The following is a 12,296-nucleotide window of genomic DNA, read 5'->3' as shown; positions in this document are numbered from 1 at the left end:
CCTGGGTTCATCCTCAGTGCCCGAGCTTCTGGGAAACCCAGCAGAAAATGTAAAACATGGGAAGTTTGCGGTGGGACGAGAACCAAGCTGCAGCCCAGGGGCTGTCAGACCTTCCTCACACGCACCAGATGAGTACTCTGGGACAGTTTTGTCATTACTAATGGAGAAGATTTGCCATATTTGGGAGCCACTTTTAGGACAAGCAATGTGACTATATGGAGTGGATTAAAACGTAAGAGTGGCTTGACTTCAAAAAAGCTTACTGCCTTATGTATACATTTTAGCATCTTTGAAGTAGCATAAAGCTACATTTTTGCAGAAAGTTCCTAACATTAATTTTATGTTTCTCCAAATTTTTTCTCTTTTCTTCTTTGAAGTGATGTTAGTGGTCAACATTGCTAAGAAAACAGAAACAGAAGTTCTGCTTAAAAAAAAGAAGAGGCCTAGCTAAGAGCAATTTTTGAGGATATTTTGGTTTCTGATCGGGCATGTCACACCCTTTACAGGTCTCTGGCAAGTGTGCAGGTAGCAGATCTGTCTTCTAATGCACTAGTAAGATAATGGCGAACCAGTGTGGCTCCTTCTTCAAAAGGGCTCCTTTTGTTGTTGTTTAGGAAACGCCCGTTTCATGGCTGGGATTTTAACCTTTCAAGACTACCACCATTTTTTAGTCCTTCCACAGAAGGCCCCATAGTCTGGAACACTTGGATTCTGGTCTGCCGACGCTGCTGAACGCTTCCTGACGTGTGTCCTCCGAGAACACCCCAGTCAAAAGGACCCTGCGGGTGTGAGTGCCGCAGACACGCGTAGACTGGACAGTGGTGAGGCTGCTGCAGATCACGATGCAAAACTCTTATTAGTTTAGCCATAAAGGGTTAATTATTTAACCCTGCTCAACCCATTTTGATTGCTGCTAGTAATTTCTCTATTAGTAAGATCATATAGATTCCTATTTCCACATTCATATGTGGGTGTTTTCCAAAACACGCTCTTCTAATCTTCATTTTTGCCGTTCTGTCGTCAGCCCTTTGCGTGGTAAGCCTTTATTTCCTTTGACCTTACTGCACTCCTGATCTTCAGGAGTGTTTTCAAAAGGCCTTTACACATATGAAAAACTGGTCAACCTCATGCAAAGGGATGTAAATTAAAACTAAAAAACACCGATGTTCACTTTTCAAATGTGTGAAGACCGGCAGTTAGACAATTCAATGTGCTGTCAAAGGAAAAGGGAAACAGGCACTGCTGGGTCTGTGATGCGGTGCACCCTCTCTGGCAGGCAATGCAAAGGCTTCTAATGAAATTTGAAATGCAGGCATCCTCTGACCCAACCATCCCCCTTCTAGGAACTGACCCCAGGATATCTTGCCCAATCATAAGAGTATCTGCTTTAGTTTTGTTTGTAGTAGTAAGACTAAAAACTACTTAAAAACACCACAGTAGAGGCCAGTTCAGTAAATCATGTACACATCATACAGAGGAAACCACAGCACAACCAAGAAAAATGATAGTCACACTGTGTGTGCTGACGTGAAATGATCTCCAAGATCCCAAAGTTGAGAAAAGCAACGTGCATGACGTGGCGGGTGCTGCCACTTGTATATAAGATGCCAGGGCTGTACACACACACATGCACACACAGGTCTGTGTGCAGAGGATCACTGGGCAAACAGGAAATCCAGGTTGTCTCTGGAAGGGAAGTGGGTGGTGGTTAGGAGCAAAACGGATTTTGTGTAGTCTACCTTTAATCCTGCATGAAGTTTTACCATCTGCCCATGTTACCTTTCTAAAGAAGTTTAAAAGGTAATACTGCAAGATGGAGAACTGTCAACAGAAGCTGCCCACGTTCCCACACTGGAAGCAGTTCACACTGGTGGGTGTTCTGTAAAGCACCTGCCTCCCCTGAGAGGGAAACCCTGGTATGAAGCCTGGTCCCCGGGCTTCAGCTCCCAGGCAAAGGTTTCTTCATCAGTAAAATGGAGAGGAAGTTTACCTTAGTCACCTTGAAGATCTGTTTTCTGGCACAAAAATCAATGATTTAAATTTTAACCAAATTTCTTGATCCTAGAGATACGGGGGCTATCTAGTACATTTTCTAAAACGTATCTAAATGCTCTTAAACCATCCATTCAAAATAATTTTACACTGAAGCATCCTTTAAATATATTCAGAGCACAGAATTTATTGAGCATAATGTGGAGACAGCTAGTACAAAAGTTTATGCCTTGGCAGGGCAGGTTTCATCAGGCTGACAGGGAGCATGTGAGAACATGCTGTGAATGGCTCTTGCAGTCTGGACATTGCAGCAATACAGCTCCTTCCCTCCAGGAAATGTAAAGTCAGCCATAAAACCATGAATTTATTACATATCAGATAACCAAAAATGTACGATGGGAAAGTCCTTTCCTGCACCAACTTTTAAAATGGATTCCATGTCAAAACAGGAAATACAACTTAAAATACATACAGGAAAAATTATGAAAACTAAAGCATTCTAAGGCATCTCTTAAAATACTCAATTTCCAGAAGGTTAATGTACATTGAAATCAGAATAAAAACACACATCACAAGCAGCAGAGATCTTTTTTCAAGACAGGGAGAAAAATGTAAAACAAGAGAGGAACAGCATGCATTATCAAAACTATGTCTTTACTCAAAAAGGAGAGCGGTGGTGAAGGAAACACTTAAATAGATTAATTGAGTTTCTTTTCAGAAGTGCCAAATGGCAACAGTTCATAAATTGTCTCAAAAAAAAAGGAAACACTAGCAATGGAAATGAGATCCAAACATATTTTGCATCTTTCTCTCCACGTATAAACTTGAATCACTTTATTTAGGCTGCTTACAAATGAAAAACACAAAAACAAAATCACTCCCATCAATTAATTTCTCAGTACTTCCTACAGTGTCTAATATACTGTACTTGATAAAAGTTTTGCTAAATGAGCAAGCAAATGTTGAAAAGCAAAAAGCAGTTCTTGTACAAATGGTCTCGGTATTACACACAATAAATTCTGACGTTTTAATCCAATAAAAGATTCAGTGGGAAAAAAATTTTAATAAATGCTGTGCTAGAGGGTAACAGCTGAATTTAGTTTACTTGGAAAACAAAAGAAGGGAATGCAGGCTGCTGATTCAGAAAAAGAACCAGACCTTTTTTTGTATTACACGGGAAACTGTTGAGTCGATGTGGGAAACATGCACATGAATTTATCATTTTCTTAAATCATAAAAAGCTATGCATTCTTATTAGCACTAAGCCTTAATTGAAATGGGCTTTAAGATAACAATTTGTCTCCCTTAGTTGGTATTTTCTGAAGGGAAGCCAAAGAAAAGGGTAACTGGTTTATTTTGGCTGGACACAGCTTTGGGTATCAGTGGCACGAGGTTAGGGTGGCAGTTCCACCTGACGGAAGCCCGGGCAGTGCTCCTGAAGCTCATCGGAATGCAAGTGGTCGAGCAGGACAGTGAGCAAGCGTCAGTCCTGCACCCACATCCATTAGCCAACTGATTAAATATACATCAACCCTGCGGAATAATAAAGTAATTGTAATAGGGCATTGTCACAGGATCAATGTTTCCTGGTTTAAAAATAAACATGAGCATTTATCTAGCAGCAGAAAACTATTATCCCACGGTACTGTTTTATTCAACTGACATCTTTTAATCAAAGCAATCTATATCGTGGCAACATTCCAAGGTATCATAACTGCAGATATTTATGACACATTAGATAATAGCTCTATTTTTGTTGCTAGGTTTTTCTTGCTTTTCTGCAGAATTGATGCAGACATTTTCTAATGAATTAATTCCATTAAGAAAAAAATCTGAAGTAATTCTAATCGAGACAGCCTCTTATCCCCATCCACCAGCTTCACTTTTAGCTATTATATAGGACTGTTTATGTGTGTTCATGGCTTTTACATTTTAAAAAATAGCTCTGTAATGAAAATGAATTAAAACAAAATCTCTATGTTTTAAGTGTCGTGGAAATGGCTAAAAGCACCCCACGGAGGGCGTTCTGGGTCCCTGGGCACCAGGGTGGCCCCCCCCATGTGCCCCAACTAATGCTTTTGTGGCTGAGCTGCGAGTACTAGGTCTGCGGCTAATGGGATTTGGGCGTGGGAGGAAGAGTTTGTGAATCTCGCTGCAGATCCCATTTTCACAGTCTCCGCTCCTTATCACAGCCTTCTATTACTTGCTCCCTTATCTGATCTCCCAGAGAGGATGAGATGCCAGCAGCTTGGTGTTTTTCAACCTCGGCCGGCCACTTTGCAATACCAACTTTAATGAACTGCCCTCGCCTCACATTTAATTCACAAGTTATGTAAAGCCTCCGAATAAAGCATCGTTGCCTTGCTGAGACAGGCCGGGAGTTTTTTTTCTAAAGTCCCCAAATTCATTCCCTAGGATTGCGGAGCAGAGGTCTCCAGGCAGGGAAAAGAGGAAAATGCACACTTCTCCACTCTGCCTGGAGTGTGTTTAGTTTCAAAAAGAAAAATAAGCATCTGAACTACAGACCTGATTCTATCTACTTTATCTTCAAAATAACTGAGTAAGGTATGAGGTCAAACACATGAAAGGCATGCAAATGGCCGGAGCAGCTGGAATCAGGATGCATGAGGCCCTTTCCACTGTGCTTCTGAGGCAAGTTCTGAGCTTAGCAGGCAGTCTCAGAAACCGATTCAGTTCCAAAGGAGACATTCTAAAAAGTTGCCCAATTTCACCTCCTGGAGCCTCCATTTCCTCATGTGCAAATCAGAGCCCTCATCCCCAGGGTGTTAACTGTTGGGAGGATCGAGCTGAATGTACCGCAAACGGCTCTGCAGAGGCCAAGGCTACAAGGCTCCTATCCAAGCTGTGCTGCTGGAGAATGGCAAAAAACAAACAAACAAACAAACAAAAAAAAAACCAGCCCTCCCCACATCCAGTCAGGCCATGGCTCCCCCCAAAGGACCCACCTTCACGTGGGGGACGAGCAACCTCAGAGCTGCCCTTTCCATCAGCGTCACTAAGGGGTAATCACGGGCCTGATCAGATAGATCTGTGTGCCAGAAACTGGAGCCATTCCATCTCCTCTTTCCGGGGGACTTTGTCAAGATGATTCCATTTCTGCTGCTCTTTGAACGCATTCACTTTCAGCACCAGCAAGCATGGCCCTAGGCTTAATCGAGCTAGGTCTCCTCAGAGCGGCAGCTTTCAGTTAGTGCCACTGTTTTACTTGGTTCTCCTCCTCCTCCAGGCCCCGACAAGCAGAGGCAGGACGAGCGTCCCAGGACCCACCGCCCACGGCTGGATGCCCTCCACAAACCGCCACCTCCAGCAGGGGGAAGCAGCGGCCTTTTCACCTGAGAAGGTCTCGGAAGTTAAATAGTATCCAAGGGTTCAAGATAACTTGAAAGCCCAAGACCCATCTCTGGTTATTTTTTTCTTTTAGATTAAGAATTTTACAAACCACAACCAGACTCTTGTAAAATGGGCCAGTTCTTCACAGAAGGAACTGAAAATGACAAATGGCATTGTATTTTGGCATGGATTCTGAGTTTGCAAATATAAAGATCTGTGTGTGCAAAAAATACAGGCACCATTTAAAAAGTGCAAAGCTATTTACATATGGTACATATGCTACACACATACACTGACACACAGCTTGTTTTCAAGTTCATTTGAAAGGCTATTTAGCTCTGAGCTATTCCTGCTTTCAGCTGTATCTGACTCAACACAGCCTGTGAGTCCAGCACCGAAATCTTTCGATAGCAATTCGGCTCTTGGGATTTGTTTGAAAACATTTAGGTTTTCATGGATCACTGGAGGTTCTTCATTTTTCCCCCTTCTGTGTTACATAGGTATAAGCCGTCTCTCTAGGCATAAACTGTCCATTGGTAAAAATCAACTTTGATTTTATCAGTATTTATTACTGCTGGTGCCAGCAGTCTAGAAGACTAGAGAGGGAAAACATGCAAACTAGGAGGAGAAAAAAAATGACAGCTGGGTCCTCACACCTACAAATAATACAGCCTGCTGTCTTTAAGAGGCATTTTGTACTGGCCAAAGGAGCTTAAATTATCAATTTAAAAATGCAATCAATAAAAACTGATGGCACTCTGTTATTACTTGCATCTCATATGTATGTGAGCTCTGTGCTGGCTATTTTCCAAAGCAAGGGCCCTACTCTCAGAGGAGCCTTGGAACCAGTAACCATGAGGCACAGGACACAGAAGGCAGCCTGGCCGCGGCACCCCAGACAGCTTCAGCCTCCCTCTTCCTAAACCAGTTCATTCCCAGTTATTTGATTCTCACCCTCTGCTCTGACATGACCACCTACCCACCTCTTTACCTTACTTCCATTTTTCTTTCCTCTGTCATGCTTCTACGCACACTCTCTGCCAAGCAGGCTAACTTAGACAAGAGCCGAGCCTCCCCCATCACCCTTGTTCTCAAAGCACCCAAGGTCCCTGATGAGCTTCCTCCTTCCATTCACTTAGAAAGCCCCACAAGTGAACCTGTGCTCACCAAGTCCCAGCCATTAGATGGGAAAGAGGTTTCATAGGATAATTGGCCACAAGGAAGAGCCAAACTTGGACTTTAAAATTTGATTTTAGCTGCAACCAAAATGTCCACATCACCTGAGAAGCTGAATACCTGTGCTCCTGGCCTAGATGTTCGTGAATCGCTGAACCACCTTCAAAGACCCAACACTTAGTGGGTTCCCCGGGCAAGCTCTTTTAAGAACCTTGTCACTCTGGTGCATCAGCAAACTATGGCCTCACAGGCCAGATCCCACCAGTTGCTGGGTTTTGTGAATGAAGTTTTACTGGACCACAGTCACGTCCTTCATTTGCATAATGTCTGTTGTTTTCAAGTTAATCTGAAAGGATTATTAAGAGTGGTTGTGTGGCCTAGACAGCTTAAAATATTTTGTACAATTTGACACATTTTAGTCCATTTGCAGAAAATAACAGAAGGCACATGCCTCACAGCTCCATCTTCTCACTCCTTTTCACAAGTACTCAGAGCTGCATGGAAAAGATACGGGGGACTAAATTACAACGGGGCAGCCTTCCATGACTGCATACCAGATGCAATCTGAGCACGAGGTGTTTGGTTGTTCACCATTCACTGTGAGTACCTGGGGTTTATAGAAAACTTCTTTTTGTGAAGACAGGAAGTTACTACTTAGAACTAATGGCAGGCTTCGACCTCGCCAGTCCTCTAGCCCCTAACCCGGCACCCCAGAGCCAGAACCCAGGCTCGTTCCACCCTGGTCAGGCTCGAGAGAAATCTGACTTAAAGTGGTGTCTTCTAAGAACTGTCTTCCTTGATGGATTTTTGTCTTTTAAAGCCATCCCCACGCTGGAGCTGTGCTCAGCATACCTGTTGCCCACTGCTTCTGTGGGCTCCTTGACCTGGAGGAGAGGTTTCCTTCCGCTGAGGGGCAGAGCAATGGATGGATGGGGGTGACCAGGTTCTTAGACTTCCAATAGTTTTCTTTTCAGACCTTCAGTTGAGGCCAACCACCCCACCCCCCTCAAAAATATTTTTCCATCAATATCTGATTTTTAAACGAATCTTCCAGTGACAAAATGATAATGTGATAAAATAATAACTTCCCCAGATAGCAAATGTGACAAAATGACAAAAGAGCTCTTAATTTTGGGGCTTTATTTTAATTTTTTTTCTTTTTAAGATGCTACATAGTCAAACAGGATTGGACTGGTCTTTCACGGCATAGAATTAATTCACAGTCAAACTCTCAATTACCACTGGATGGATTACCTGAAGAGTCTCTCTCACAACCCCCTCCCCACCCCCAGCTGGTTCCACTCTCACCCCCGCTCTGTAGCCTGACTCACTCTTCATGACTCCAAGCTGGGGCCATGTTGAGAAAAGTCAGGCCAGACCCTGGTCCTGCGTGCTGGAAGTACGGGTGGTGGCTGAGGGATGGTGGAAAACAGCACATCCATCTCTTTAAGATCAGCTGCTCTTCTCCACTGAAGGGGTAATCGAGACTTGACTGTTGCTACTAGGAATTTCCCTCCCTATGGCAGCTGTTATTTATTTACAAAGAAAAACACATCCTGACTGCTGTTGTCCAACAGTCAACAGTCAAACCTTCCACAGGTACGTAGTGCCCAGAAACCTCCAGAGAGAGAGGAGCCCACAGCGCCCCAGCAGCAATGCCATCATAACCCACCGGCAGGAGGTAGCACAGATGAGTTTTAGGCCACGGCATTAATTAAAATTTTGTGACAATAAGAAAACATGAGATGAAATACATTAAATAAGTTAAATATGCATTAAACATCTCTGAGTAACAGTTCAATTTCACTACATGAACCAATAGTAATTTAGCTTGGTCCCTTTAGAGAACAAAGCATTGACTTTTTTTCCAAAGTGTTGGGTCAGTCAGTCAACATCTGCCTCTCATTCGTGACGAGCACATCTGATGCTGCCACAGTGCAATTCTTTTCAGCTTCTGACTCTGTTCATCAGTCCCAAGAAACTGATGACATGGACAGAACTGAAGACATAGAAAAGCAGCCTCGGGAGGGGGTGAGCAGTGTGCTGGGTAACTACACAGAGGTGACAGTGTCTGCCCGCCACGCAGGGCTCTGGCTCCCAAGGCCAGCACCATCAGGCAAGGAAGAGTGTCTTGTTTTAGAAGAGGAAATCCAGCAACATGTACCAAAGCCCACCAATGCTTATGACATTTACAATATGCCTGTGTGGTATTAATCACGGTTTCCCTCACCACTCAATTAAGATCATTCTTTTCCCCCCAATCATTGACTATACATTTAAACCTTCTAAAAGATTGTTACATTGTTATATTCGTGTGTGTTTGTGTATGTGTGTGCGCAGGAGGGGTAATTTAAAGGCAAGACCTGTGAAATGTCATCATACATTAATTTCTTTTTACACATGGTTATGATAAATGTAAATCCCATGATATGGCAGATCTATCAATCCAATTTACCATCCTTTGCATGCAGCCTCTACAAGGCTATTTTCCCTATAATTACACCGACAATAAAGAACAAGACCACCAAGGCGAGGAGCCGGGTGCTAAGGCCCTCCTCCTTCCCGGCCGAAGCCAACGCAGACACCGGGCTGTTGCTGTGCACTGTCTTCCTCATCCGAAGTCCGTCTTCCTCCTGTGGAGCAAATGCATGTTCAGAGGCAGCCCTGGGCCACCAGCAGCAGGAGCCGACCTAATGGCTTAGGAGGCTGGGTGATTTCTGCCACAGACTCAGATCACGTGATATGGTCTCACCTCCTCATTTTACAAATGGAGAAACTGAGACCTACAAAGGGAAGGGACTAGCTGGAGACCATAAGAAAACTACTGCCAGAGGCCTGTTTCTTCCTTTATCTGTCCTCCACCGCTCAGTGGGTTCCCTTTTTATAGCCTATCTAAGCATGGCACTCCTTGGTTCCCCATGACTTATAGGAAAATGCTCTTAAGGGGCCTCCTGGCCCTCTGCAACCTCAAGCCCATTCAACTTTCTTTTCTGGCCATGTCTCCAGGCTGCTACTCTTCTACATCCCACCCCAAGCCCTTTGTCCCTCCTGCCTCTACTGAATGGGCTTCCCTAATCAAGTCATCAATTTTTGAAATGATGGGCATTTCCCAAGGTACAAATATAAAGCTCAAAAGAAACCACAAAGTGGGAGACCTGAAAGCTTTCAAATAGAGAACTCTGTACATAGTTGTATTTGCTAAGTTACATGTAGACTGCTGAATAGAAAACTTTATATTTGGAATATTAAAACTGTGACTGAATTTGATATTCTCTTCTCAAATGTTTTCTATTTAATGCATGGATTTCCTACTGAAGAAGCAATGTTCTTTTTTCATTTATACAAAGATACATGGCCACATTTAACTCACCTGACACAGAGGTGTAAGCAATGAAACTACTTTCTCCTTCACCTCCACTTCTGCCTTGATTCCCTACAAGTTCCTTTGCAGATCTGATTATGCCACTGAGGACTCTGCCGGTGACTCCCCACTGCCCACAAGGCCAAGCCCACGCTCCTCAGCACGGCTTTCATCAAAAAGGCCTTTCCGTTACAGCCTGTGCACACCTGCACAATCGTTTGCCAACGACTTCATCTCTCATCCCTGAACCTCCACAGCAGTTATATTTTCTCTTCTTTTCCTTCAATTCATTCATTCACTGAGTGCCAAGTAGGTCCTGAAGACGAGGCAGACAAACCCATGGAGCTCAGGTTCTGTACTTAGCTGTTATCTCCATATGAAACCGCTGACCACACCGAGTTGTCCTTATCTGGCTCTATGTCTCTCCCTGCCACCCCTGAACAGGAGCTGCTCCTTCGGGGCCAAGGTCACTCGTGTTTGGCACATAGTAGATCCTCCGTAAATTTGTGGGCCAAATAAAAGAATGCCCCAATGCAAAACAAGAAATCAGTGTTTGGCAGGATACAGAATCTTCTTACATCAAGACTGGTCTGATAATATTTTAAAGATATTCTGCTCATGAGGCATGGCAAATATCGCTACACAGTGACAAATTAATTACTGGTGTTATTCAATTAACTCCAAAAAACAAAAAAGGCACAGCAAAGCATATTTATTTTATTGAGTTTATATAGAAGCTATTTCTACCTATTTATCACTTTAAACGGCACAGGACTCTGTCTCTGAAGAGAAATACACTCCAAGAGAATCTTTAGGCATATCTTAGATTTTTAGCCAAACAGTAAAGTGGGAGCCTCATAATTTATTCCATACTAAAGGCAGTTACTGAATGTGGCAAATCAAGATTGCTGTAAAGGAAGAAGGTGATGCCATTTTCCAAATACTGTCAGTTCTCCTATATCCACTACACTGCCAGAATAAAAGACAAGGAAAAGTCAGCTTAAGTGAACTTATTACATGTACCTGGTGCTGTGGTAAAGAGTAAAAACCTATTAAGTGCTTGGGTGGCATGATCAAGATTAAGAGAATGGATTGGCCTAAAAATGGAAGCTGCAACAAAAGTTCTATGGTCAGTTGTTCTCTTCAATATCATTGGAAACAGGTTCATCCTCTTAAAGGCAGAAGGAGCCTTGGAAGCATTTAGCAAATGGAGCATCTAGACCCAGGGCTAGTTCACTTCTGACTAGAGTCACTTCCACTTGGTCTCCAAAGCCAAAAGAAGTGGAGCCCGTCTCCCTGATTCACCACCTGGCACAACCTGCCCCGTCTGCATCAACAAGCTGGAGACTCGTGTCGTCTCAACCTCGCATCTGCTGTGACAGCTTTCCACTTCCAATCTCATCACCACTTTAACAGTCTGATGAGACTCTACAACCCATATGTTCTATTCAGAATCTTCAAAAATCAGAAGTACACCTGGGTTGAAACAGAGTGCACGTCAGTATATACCTTCTTAAAAAAGAGAGAGACTCACAACCCAGTGAATGGGGGTTGACTGGGCCTGAAAGTGCATATTCAAAATCACCACTGCTGTTCTACTTTCAGCCTCACATTTACTTTCAATTTACACTAATGGAGAGTTAGAGGTGTGCTGTGTTTTCTTTTTAAAGGGGACAAGAGTTTAAGTAGTTGAGAAACTTCTGCTCAAGGGACAGTTGTTCTTAACTTTGGGGACTCAAGGATCCTTTTGAGAACCTGATGAAAGTTATGGAAATTTCTTCCTGAAGGGGAAAATGCACAAATACAAAAAAAAAACACAAAAAACCCACCTACAAATCCAAGGGTTCATAAACTTCCCCATCCAAAAGCCTAGTGAGAGTCCCTGTAGATTCTCAGAAAATAAAATGTTACCTTGAATTGTTTGTTCTCCTCCCATAGCCTCTGAACTTCACCTTGCAGCCTCTTACATTCTTCCATCACTTTCTTAACTTCAGTGTCATCCAAAGAAGAACTCAGAGATTTAGACACTATTGGTGTTTCTGTCTTTGATGCAGATGTGGTTATAACTTTATTTATTTCTACATCATGCTGTTCAGAAATAAATGAAAGCCCAAGTGTCACCAACAATATAATAAAGGACCTTTTTATGCAAAATAAAGTAGTTCTCAGCAAACATCACACGTGGTAGCATTTCATCCACACTGTAAAATGTCACATTTATTTTTTAAATGGATCACTTTATCTAGTATCTTAATAATCTAAAGCAACTGGGCCCCAGAAATTATGGATAAGGGCAAATAATGAAGTTTGGCTGAGACTAATACTTCAAAGAAAAAGAAAAAGGGCTATGCATATTGCACTATCAAATTGCTGCCATGCAAAAATTAGCATACTGTAATTGTGCAAGCTCAGGAAT

The 12,296-nt window shown here is 42.9% G+C and overlaps 1 protein-coding gene across 1 annotated transcript in view; it reads right to left on the bottom strand.

The window, feature by feature from the left end:
* Positions 1–2,153: 2,153 nt before the first annotated feature.
* VAPB (VAMP associated protein B and C) overlaps positions 2,154–12,296 on the bottom strand; it is an 85,238-nt gene continuing 75,095 nt past the window's right edge. The window contains exons 5-6 of the mRNA XM_037811475.1: positions 11,792–11,968; positions 2,154–9,152 (exon numbers count right to left, since the gene is read on the bottom strand). Coding sequence (XP_037667403.1) covers positions 8,994–9,152; positions 11,792–11,968 — 336 coding nt within the window. The 3' untranslated portion in view covers positions 2,154–8,993. The remainder of the gene's footprint in view (positions 9,153–11,791; positions 11,969–12,296) is intronic.

The sequence above is a fragment of the Choloepus didactylus genome, chromosome 19 (genome assembly GCF_015220235.1).
Source record: "Choloepus didactylus isolate mChoDid1 chromosome 19, mChoDid1.pri, whole genome shotgun sequence".
Classification (NCBI taxonomy): Eukaryota; Metazoa; Chordata; class Mammalia; order Pilosa; family Megalonychidae; genus Choloepus; species Choloepus didactylus.
This window is presented reverse-complemented; position numbering and strand designations above follow the sequence as displayed.